General features: G+C 36.2%; 1 protein-coding gene across 2 annotated transcripts; it reads left to right on the top strand.

Moving 5' to 3' along the window:
* Positions 1-416: 416 nt before the first annotated feature.
* LOC122040930 (reticulon-like protein B16) lies at positions 417-10,307 on the top strand. Of its 2 annotated transcripts, none has more exons than XM_042600419.1 (5): positions 417-760; positions 7,942-8,011; positions 8,212-8,353; positions 8,451-8,520; positions 9,848-10,307. In XM_042600419.1, the coding sequence occupies exons 1-5, from the start codon at positions 640-642 to the stop codon at positions 10,012-10,014; spliced, it is 570 nt and encodes a 189-aa protein (XP_042456353.1). In that variant the 5' UTR covers positions 417-639; the 3' UTR covers positions 10,015-10,307. The 2 variants fall into 2 exon arrangements, with proteins under 2 accessions (XP_042456353.1, XP_042456352.1); XM_042600418.1 differs by having other exon boundaries at positions 7,942-8,122.
* Positions 10,308-11,594: the final 1,287 nt, after the last annotated feature.

Genomic DNA, 11,594 nt, shown 5'->3' with positions numbered 1-11,594 from the left:
ATTAGATAATATTTGGAAGGAAAAAATGATATAAATGACATCGATCATCAATAATTAATGGCAATCACGATCACTAGCAGAGAATGATCATCGTATATCATCATTTGGTCGATTTTATCATGGATGATTATTAATTAGCTATCATCATCAACATCTATTTCTATTCTCCATTCTCTTTCCCCTCGCACTTAATTAAGAAAATTGTGTTATCATTAGGGTTCGGGTTGATGGGTCTCGTCGGCAACCCGATTCGTTTACAATCCGCTTTGGGATAGATGAGTCAAGCTTCCGCCGAGTCAAGATCCGGTGCGCGACTTGGACCCGCAATTTGCGAAGCCACCGGGTCGCAAAGAAAGCCGGCGGTGAACCGGCGTCAACCGAATAAAAGCCTCAAAAGGAACGCCAAAATTAAATACAGTTCATTTTTAATTAAATATCGACTTCTTCTGCGACCCGACGCCGGCGCCGACGCCGACGCCGAAAGGGACAAATCCGACTCCACCAGCTGATCTATCGAGGCTTTGCCTTGAAATCTCGATACCGCCGGTGGAACGCCGCTCGAGATTCTCGCCTCCCTCCTACCTTGTTTGATTTTAATTTGTTTCAGGGGTTGAGATACTCGAATCGGGGGCGTCGTCCATGGAGGGCGCGCCTTCAGACCCTTCGCACGAGCTGATAGCCGCCGACAGGCGGATGGACCAATGCTACCGACTCTTCAATCGCCAGCGGTCTCTCCACCAGATCATCGGTGGTGGGAGGGGTACGTTTTCTCTCTCGTAGGGCAGCGATATAGAGAGAGTCTCACTCAGTTTTTCAGTCTGTGATTCTCCATGGATGATTGCCGGAGAGAGTTTTTCTAGGGTTTGTAGCTAGCGATTATCTTAGCTTACTGACCACTTGTTAGTTCTTCTGAAAGTAGTTCGGTTTTTTCCTTATAGCAGTATGTTTTGCTTCTGTAACGGAAGTAATGGAACATTACTATCCATTACGTGCCTGTGTATGGAAACAAATGGGCCTTTATTGATCTTTTTAAGTTTCCTGATAATTGACGCTGTCCTATGCAGTTCCTTTTCCCCTCACTTTGGAGCAAGCATTTCGTTGTTGTTACTCACCTAATGTTGACAGGGCTCAGATGATACAGAGTGAGGGGATTTAACTCCACACACTAGCTGTAGTATGAAAGAAAAACATTTTGTCTGAGCAATAGAAAAGTAGTTTATCATGATTGTGACTTCTTAAAGTATAGATATTGAAGGGAAAATATCTTTTGATGTTTTTTGTACTCCTATAAAACGTGAAAATGCTATAGGATAGGTTAAATTTATTTATGAGATAGCATCATAAAATTATGCTTTAACACTATACACTAGCTGTTATTGTAAACGAAAAACCTTTTCTGTATGGCCTATGGGAAAGTAGTTTATCATGATTGTGAGTACTTGTACTTTAGGTTGTCTACTTATTTTCCTATCATATGTGCAAATTCTACATGATAGGTAAAGGTTTAATTTGGTTATGAAATAAATCATAAAATTGATGTGCAACCCTGTCTGTTTATTTAACTTGGGAGCATAATAATTGTCTTTCTCCCTTGCTAGTGAGCCTGCCTTCATTTTGTTTAAATATCTTGATTACCTCATCTTTGTGACAAACTTACTAGACAAGACTGGCACACTTCATTTGAAAATATGCATAACGAATTAGCCTCATTGAAAGAAAATGAAAGAAAATTTTCTCTTAAGCATGGGCTGATCAATTGCAAGTCCTCAGCACAATCCTTGGATGCTACCTTTTAACAAAGCATTTAAGTGCTTTATCCAAAATATTTGTAGGAATAAGATATAATAAGTTTTCTTATGGAAAGAGGATCCTAATTAGCATAATAAATTGCCTGGTTAGTTGGAGTAATTGTACTTATAGGCTTCACAGTGGACTACTTGAATATAGAAACAGTGGCAGTGTATTATTCAGAGGACTTCAGACAATGCAGAAAGCTATTAGTGATTCTTACTAATGCCCTAATGGTATAAAATTTTTGGTGGTATGTGGGTCTCCCCCTATTTGTACTGCATTTGGACATTTATGATTTAGCAAATCTTTCAAATTTGAATGTGAATCTTGAGTATGACATCTATGAGGGTAAACCCACCAACACTTGGGACGAACTTTAATGCATCATCATTGTTTTTCTTTTACAAATTTATTTATGGGATTAGCTTCTACCTTTAAAAATGATCCAATTACTAGTTGATGCATAGAGTTTAGCAAGGACTTTTTTACTCTTGGAGTTTATTTTCTGTATAATGCTTGATTAGAACATGCTATGTTATAGAAGCTGAATGTGTTATGTTATATGAAGATGAATGTTGGGTTATGAAGAACACATGAACAAAAGACGAAAGTTGTAGAAATAAGAATGTTAAAGTAGATGTGCACACATAGGAAGATGGATATGATAAAAAACAAGAACATTAGACAGAAAGTTGAGGTTGCACCTATTAAGAGAAAACTATATGGTATTGACACGTACCTAGACATTCAATAAATATTCTAATTAGACGATATGAGACCATGACAAATACGCATATTAATAGAGGAAGAGGGACACCAAAGAAGATTTGGTTAATAACGATAAAATATTATAAAATTCATTTAAATGTAGATGATGAAATAATAGGGCATCAAGCCCAACAACGCAGGAGAATCCATATAGTCTACCTCACTTAATGGGATAAAGGTTTGGTGGCTGTTGTTGTATAATGGTTTGATTGGAAGAAAGTATGAATCTATGTTTGATTGCAATTAGGCCCATTTCTATTGGGCTTTCATATGAATTGAGGTGATATAAAATTCCATGTAGAATGAGATAATAAATCCCATGTAGGAATGGGGATTATCATTTTCCATACGACAGAGAATTAGATAGTGTTAGTAACTAAATCTATCAAGATTTAACACATCTATTTGGTAACAAATATCCTGTACTTTTCATTTTATCAAATATATCATATACTACAAATTTGGTAACAAATCTATCTACATCATTTGTCTATCCATCTGATGTTAACTTGATGGTGATATGTAATCTAACTCATCCCCATCTGTAATCTAACTCATCCCCATCAACTACCAATTCATTTAATATGAAAACATTTTGTTTCAAAATAAAAGTCTTTTAATAATATGTTATTCCAAACCATAAACAATAAGCCTTCCCTAATCCAGCCATTTGGAAAATCCATAGCCTACCCTAACTCTTTGATCCATTCACTCATCCCCTGTACCTTCAATGTTCACAACCATTGAATTGCTCACTTCTCTGTGATCGTTGAACTGCCCCTTGCTCACCCTCTTCACTCACCGACTTTACTTTTTTGCTGTTGCCAATGGAGGAGGCATCATTGCCAACAGCACAAGCAGGATAGGGTCTTGAAGGAGTAACTGCAAGCCGCTTGACTTGTGTGTGGGTTTCATTCCCTATTTACATTATTGACATTGTCTTGTCTGGTATACTAAAGGGCTGGTATAATCTGTTTCAAGAAAAACGAGTCTTCAATGTCTCTCTCGCATGATTGAATATTGCATCCAGTTAATTTTACAATTAGAACAACAAATATATTCCTTAAGGCCTCTACCCATTATTGGTTTCATATAAGTGGAAGTGTTCTGGAAAAATCCAGTTTCATTGTTCAGTGTAGCAAGATGAAGGTGAAATCAAAACCAAGTGCCTTAGATCATCAAAGAAATTGCATCTTAGTTCACTTCTAAAAAAGCCAAGTCTGCCTAATTAATGCCATGCCAGCTTACTTGCCCATACAGATGGAACTCCCCTGCAAATTGATTTGATTCATCGCCTAGGGGCATCTCCTTATGTTTCTTTATCAAATCAGAGTATAGTGGTAAATGATACACCAAACTTCTCCCAATTCTCCTTAAACTTAAGTTTATATGATCACAATACCGACAGATGCTTTGACTAAGCACAACCAATCACCGACTGAATCCGTAATTCCAACAGAACTGTTTATCCTGCATCTGAGGTTAAATAAGATGTTCTACCATTGGCAGCAACTGTGGGATGCTGCTGTTGAAGAACAAGGAAGGAGGAGGAAGTATGATGCCTACTAGGAAGAGGATGAGGGTGTTGATGGGTTAGTTAGGCTTTGGGATAAGTAATTTTTTATTTTATTTCCAAATAGATTGTGGAATGTGGATAAATTTTTTTATGGCTAGGATTTTATTCAGAATAATGAATTGTTAAATTACATAGATTAAGTTACATAAGTTGGCATACAAACATGCCATCAACTTAACAGTAGATGTGCCTGTATTATAATTCTAATACATAATATAATAATTTCTCCACAAGAATTATTTTCTTGAGTTTTGGAGCCGGTTACCAAGCAAAGCCTAGATTTTAGCGTCACATGGAATCTGCTTTTAGCTTCTTGGTTGCTTCAGTTCAACTTCATTCTTTTCTAGCAGTTGTCATGGAAATTCAGCTTTGTGAAGACCTTAAAAATCCTTTGCCATTGGAAAGGTTCTAGTTTATTCTTCCTCCATTTAATTTTTTCTCTACTGCAAAGGGAGAGGTTAGCATTTAATTTATATTCATAGTTGAATATTATAAATTTATGAAGTAATAAATGTAGGACCGAAAAGCATGATAGAAGGGGCGTTGAATATCGCTAATTTGAAAACTTTCTTTTTCTTTTAAACACAAACACAAAGATGCGTAACGAAAAGAATAAAATAAGACAAGGACTCTGGTGGTTTTACTTGGTTCGTAGCCTAATCAACTACTACTCCAAGGCCCACAATCTTTGACTGCTTCGATGGACAATCCACTATAAGAGACGAAGCAAACTTGTACAATGAATGAAGATGTATAATAACAACCTACTATCACTTTTTAAGTAAATGCAAGTAATAAAAACAATATACTGACAATCGAACAAGTAGAAAATGAGTGTAGATTATTGGAGAGCCTTTCAGTGTCGTACTAGCAGCACTTGCACGTTCTGAGTAGCAGAAAAGTATGAGATGATTAACGAAAATTGATTGTTCAGCCTCTGACCTCAAGGTCCTTTTATAAGTTTTCATTCTGTCGACCGAACTCCAGAATCTGCTCGGCTTCGTGTCCAGGTTCACAATCTGCCCAGATCGTATCTTCCACGAAATCTGCCTTTATCGGTTGATCGAGTCCCAGTTCAGTCAATTGAACACTTAAAATTTCTTTTGTTGCTTGCTCCGAGCTCATCCGATCTCATGTTACCAAGAATGTTCAATTGACCGATTATGCTATCAGTCGACCGAACTAATATTTCCTTCTTCGACATAATTTGAATCTTATCTGATCTCATTAATGGGGTTCGATCGACTGAACCTCCGTTCAGTCGACCGAACCCTTTGTCAAATTAAGATCTCTGGATTTTGTAGACGTGACCACTGACAGAGTCTGATTCTGACTCCTGAGTTAAAAGTTATGACCCTTTAAAGTTCAAGGGTCATGATCCTGCAAAATAGAGTTAGATAACAATATGCGTGTATTAATATGACAGTTAGGATTGTCTGGTCTCGACTTAGAAACCTCCATTGGTTTCTTCAGTTGGATCAATGCCTAAGGGTTTTAGCCCAAACGAGACACAACCTCACTGCACTCTACTCTAGGAACTTACCTTAACTTACCCTCCAAACATCTGGTACTCCAGACTTGTTTGGACCTAATCGACTAAGACTTTTCCGCAACACTAAATTAGCACAATAGATATAAAATAGTAAAGTAAAGCAGTGTTAGTAGCATTTAAGATTCGATGGTCTGGTCGTGGTCGATTGGAAACCTTTCGGTCATATTTGCTTAGAGTTTACTCCTCCAAGACTTTTCATCTGCCTAACCTTCAGTTAGGACTAGTCACTCGGTAGACTTCTTAGCACTGTCTAACCTCCCGTTAGGACTTCCCCTTGCCCAGTCTCCAATTAGGACTAGTCACTCGGTAGACTTTTTACCACTTCCAAGACTCCGGTCACCTTGGCTGCTTGATCTTTTCCCTTTGCTAGTCAACTGGTCAACCTTAACTTGACTAGACTCCATTAAACATATTGTCAAACAAATATCAAAACCCTGGAGGTCGACTGCACCAACAATAAATACTCAATTAGTTATACTAATTGAGTAATTAATTGCCAGCTAGTTACTAATTATTTGCTATAACTAAATTGTATTATTTGTATAGCTTATATAATATTATATCAAATAATAAAATATAATATATATCAAATATATTTTAACACTAAATAATATTTTTGTATGTACTTAATTGTTGGGGGAATGATGCTTCTAAATGGGCGGGTTTGATCAAGTTGTTTTGCATTCAATGCTTCGTTTATGGTTTGATGGTCCCAAGTGTTTGACAAATGGTTTAAGAAAGGTTTAATTGTATTTTTGATGTATGCATTAAGTGTACGGACTTACAATAGTGCATATAGAGTTGGATAACTAGATGCAATTGAGTTAGTTTGCTTGAGTTGGATGGATTGAAGACTTGGTGTGAAATGGACTTTGGAAGACAAGCTGAGAAGGATGATAAACGGAACAAGCTTGTAGAGCGTGTTGCATCTAATGTACTGAAGGCTTGATGCAAGATATACTTTAAGGTGGTTCGAAGTGAGGTGGACTCGTGGGCTTGCTCCTTGGACCCTTGTGAAGGAACCCAATTTAGTGGATTTACGAGGTGACTCATTGGATGAGTTAATACGTTGTAGAGTAAGAGCAAAGTTGATAAGCCATGTAGTTAGTATTCATATTATTTTTCTTGTGTTTATGTCAACTATAATCACACACTAGCACCCTACATGAAATTAAATTGTGATCGTCTTTGTTTTGCAAGAAAGTTTATTTTAACTCTTGGGAAATCAATCTCCTGCACTAGAGGAGCAGCACATGCTAGGCAGATGCAACAAAGCTAAGGCAATAAAGGTGACTGCTATGGAAGCACAAGTTACTGGGCAATCTATCTCCAATGTGCAGTTCACCATAGAGGTGGTTAGTGTTGTTAGCTTAGGGAAGATATCTCCAAAGTAAAGTCCATCATTGGGATCTCACTAACTGTCTAAATCGAGTGGAGATGGAATGTGGTGAGTTAGGTGTTGCCACTAAGAAAGTCATCCCATGATCAGATTGTATCCCATTCTCATTAATGGTCATCTCAAAGTACACGTCCCATTCTCATTATGAGGTTCAATGCACATGATTATATCCCATTCTCATTATTAGTCATCTCAAAGTGCAAGTCCCACCCATCCAAATGCCTTTAGATTGGCATTTTATTCACCTCAGATATTAAATTTTAAAATATTAATGATAATATTAGATGTTAAAAGTTAATAAATATGATGTGCATAAGAGGATTTTTGTTAAATTGTATAATCCTATAATCCCGTGATCAGATTGACCTGATCTTATGAAGTCCTTGTCACTGTTCTAGATTGGATGTTGATTTTGGCAACCATGGTACTTGGTTTACTGTTCTGCTCTTGTGGTCTCATGGGATGAGAACATGAAGAAGAGTCTTTCAAGAATTGAGTCAATATAAAATGATTCAATATTTTCATTTGAAGGGTGTCATTGATTGCTATCCATTTACTAATGGTTGAGGATTTAGTTTTACATTCATCCCTTAATAATGAATATGGCCTCCATCAACATAAAGCAACAATTGAGATGCCTTTGCACATATATCACATTTTGGCATTGTCCATATCTTTCTTGAATGTTATGCCCAATTTTACCATTGATAGTACAAATATAAAATATTTTCTACAATCCTTCTCTGAGGTTAATAATCGTGTCATCTTGATGTGGTTAGCCTCACAGACTGAAATTCCAGAACATCAATCTTGCTTTTTCTTTTATGTGACTGATTTTCACTTGGATTTCCTCAGCTGCGGATGTCCTCCTGTGGAGATGTAGATGGGTTTCAATTGCGGTTGTGTCAGCTGCTACCATTGCCTGGTTGTTATTTGAGCGATCTGGATTATCATTCCTTACCATCTGTTCTGATGTGCTACTTATTTTGATTGTGATTCAGTTTGTGTGGGCTAAGAGTGCTGTTCTTCTAGATAAGCAAGTTCTATCTTATTAAATGAGCCATTATTATTATTTTTTTGGTAGGAAAACACACTTATAGATTTATGGCATTTTCTCTTGGGCAGGCCACTACAACCATTGCCAGAATTAGTTTTAACAGAGGAAATGGTGAACGATGCTGCTGTTTCTTTCCGTGTAAAATTTAACAATTTGCTGATGATGGCCCATGATATCACTCTTGGCAAGGATTTCAGGATCTTTTTTCAGGTTGGAAATGGTTGCAATTTTTGTTGCAACTATATCATTTTCATTTGTTGCCAATGTCAATGCTTAATGAATGTTTACTGTTATATTTGTTGTATAGGTGGTTGGAATGCTTTGGATATTGTCCATTGTAGGAAGTTTCTTTTCCTTCTTCACTCTTGCGTATATAGGTACGACTTTCTTCTATCATTGTCGAGTCATCAGCGGATATTGCATTAATGCCTGTCTGTTTTTATTATCATGTCATAAACAGTGCTTCCATGATATGAAGCACTTGCTTTCTCCTGATGCACACGAAATTAGATAGATGTGTCCATATATAACAATCAGATAAAGGTACTCCAGGAGCATTCTTATATTGCATTATGGAGACTGTACCACCAATTTTTTGCTTCCTCTCAAAGAGTGTTATCTTTTAGTTAAGAGGTTCCAGTTTTACTGATGGTATCTTGTCACATACTTGCAACTGTATGATGAACCAATACCTTTTATGTTTGCCTGGTTAGGTCCATTCTGTTGCTCAGAAACTTAATGGAAATCAGAATGATTTGGAATGATGAGTGGAACATTTGTTTAGTTAATGGCATGACAAGTGAAATAATTCATTCTATGATTCTTTTGACCAATCTGACTGTTTGTCTTCCTGACATGTGCGTTTGTTAGGTATGATTAGTTCATCCAGCGTTGTTAGCTTGTCTTGTCTGCCTTGCTTATTTGGTTAGCCCAGTGGTTCAGTCTGCTTGGCTCATTTGACCTATCCAACTTATTTTGTCCATCTGGCTCATTCAGTTCTCCCGACCTCTCTGCACCCTGCTAGTTTTCTTAATATGTTCGCCTTTTGTTGGCTGATCTTATGTTTCTAGTATTATTCATTATCGGCTTGCTTGATCTACTCATCCTAATCATGCCATCTTTTTGACCAGCCTGCCTGGCTCCTTTTACAAAGTTGGTTTGCCTAATCCGTTCAGCTCACATAGTCGGCGTAACCAAATATCCATCTTTTAGCTTCATTTTTGCTTGGAAATTAATAAGTGATATTATATATTTGGTACATATTGAATGAAGCATTCCTTTTAAACTCTGATACAGAATGGGTCAGTTCTTGAAATATCGATCCATCTTCAGTTGATCCATTCAATCATTAGAAAGAAATCATCTAAGGATCCATTCATGTTCTGATCTGTTGCACCTTTCCAAACCTTTCAAACATGACCTAAAGGGTTATTGAGATATTTGTGGTATGGCAAATATCTAATATCATATACTTAAAAGAGTTGCACTCTGCTAATCCTGACCATTTCAGATGAATAGGTTGGTTATGTCACTCTCACTTGACTAACTATTATATGGTTTCCCCTACTCATTTTCTGTTCATTCAAGTGTTTTTAGTGGAATGTTCCCACCTGTGATGAAATATTGAAACACTTTAATCCATAATCACTCAAACTTTACTGGATATTATAATCAAATTAAGTTGATTCTTTCTTACGATGGCAGGGATCATATTGTCATTCACCATACCCGTACTGTACAACAAATACGAAGTTCATGTTGATAAATGTGCTGGGTTTGTCCACCGGAAATTCTCCAAGCACTACAAGATAGTGGATGAGAACGTAATTAGCAAACTGCCAAGACGTTTTTCCAAGAACAAAGATGCATGATTTGATAAATTCAACAACTTGCCTAGTTGCTCCTTTTGAATTGGTCTGCTCCTGAGAAATTTGTGGTTACTGCACTGAGCAATTTATCTTGTAAAATCTAGTTCCTGTAAATTTAGTACTTGTGCTCTTTGACAGTGCGCACCATCACTTTCTAAATCGTTTCTGAAAGGGTAGGACCTGTATACTCAGCAAGTCGGACCACGTTATGTTGTCAAAGTGAGTATTAATTGAAGTGTACATCAAGCTGTGAATGAGATGATTGCGAGCCAGACATGCTTGAAGACCTTGATATATTGAGCGGACTAGTTCCATTATAAAGCAGTCCTATTAGATCAAGAGTTGTTTTTGAATTTTTTTAATAATTTTTTAAGGAAAACCTCGGTTGAATTTTTTTAATAATTTTTTAAGGAAAACCTCGGTGCATCAGTAAAATTATTATAGTGTGATGTGAAGGTTACATAATCGAGTTTTGAAAATAGTCATTTGCAATATAGAATATGATTGTGTATTTCACATTGGCAGGAGTTTCTTTAGTTTTATTTTATTTTTAATGTTCTGTCTGACATTTGGATAATATAGTAGTTTAAGTTAGGCAGTTGTGTTATATTTGGTTAAAATTGACAAGTTCAAGTGGATTAATATTGATCAGACATTATAATAAGAATGGATAAAAAAATATATATATATATATACTATAAGAAGTTGGCAAACATACAGTTCAAAAAAAGTAAGAAGAAAAAATTTAAATGGTGCTGACAGATGAAAAGTCTTGCGGAGAGTCAAGTTCAATAGTTAAAGTTCATGCTTGACAAATGATTTAAATCCAAGTACCTTAAGTAAATAGGTTAAACTTTAACAGGTTAAAGTTGATTGAATACTCGACAAGTAAAAAAAGTCCTAATAAATTAAGGTAAATAGGTCAAAGTTGATAGTCGGCAAGTAAAAAAGTCTTGATAAAAATAGGTCAAAGTTGATAGTCGGCAAGCAAAAAAGTCTTGATAAATTAAGATGGATTGAATGTTAGATAAATAGAAATTCCAGAGGACTAACCTCTTGACAAGTGAAAATCTACAAATCAATATTGACGGGCACTGAGCAAAGATGAAGCCTCTAAGCAATAAAGTCTTTGCAGATTGATACTAGGTAGATAAGGCAGTTTTGAAGACATGAGATCTTTCAATAAGACAAAGAAGTTCGGAAGGTAGTCGAGTGATATATGAGTCGACTAAGCAGTCGAATTGAGTTGGATTGTAATTAAACAAAATGTTTCTATTTAAAAATCAGCTGACTAAACAATTAACTAGGACATAATCTGTCATCTAATATTGGAGAATCAGACAACTAATGCAATTGTAGAAATCTAGAAAAAAAAGAAGCCATTAATCTAATAGATTTGGCTGCGGTTATCATATAACAGTTACTACAATAGTTCAATTCATTAGCTGGAAGATCAGTCAATTCATGTAATCATTACGAGCAAGATAATTGACTATATACAAGTTCAATTGACACAATTAGTAGACCCATTGTGTGATTTGAGTTTGTATTTTGCATTTTTGTTGTACACTAACTCAGTTATA

The sequence above is a fragment of the Zingiber officinale genome, chromosome 2A (genome assembly GCF_018446385.1).
Source record: "Zingiber officinale cultivar Zhangliang chromosome 2A, Zo_v1.1, whole genome shotgun sequence".
NCBI lineage: Eukaryota > Viridiplantae > Streptophyta > Magnoliopsida > Zingiberales > Zingiberaceae > Zingiber > Zingiber officinale.
The sequence above is the reverse complement of the archived record's forward strand: the minus strand, read 5'-3'. Positions and strand labels throughout refer to the sequence as shown.

Excerpts from the sequence above, each read along its gene's own strand:
- LOC122040930 (XM_042600418.1), top strand. The coding sequence starts at position 640 with ATGGAGGGCGCGCCTTCAGACCCTTCGCACGAGCTGATAGCCGCCGAC. Across the intron at positions 761-7,941 it reads GATCATCGGTGGTGGGAGGG|CTGCGGATGTCCTCCTGTGG; the intron begins GTACGTTTTCTC and ends GGATTTCCTCAG. Across the intron at positions 8,123-8,211 it reads AGTGCTGTTCTTCTAGATAA|GCCACTACAACCATTGCCAG; the intron begins GCAAGTTCTATC and ends TCTCTTGGGCAG.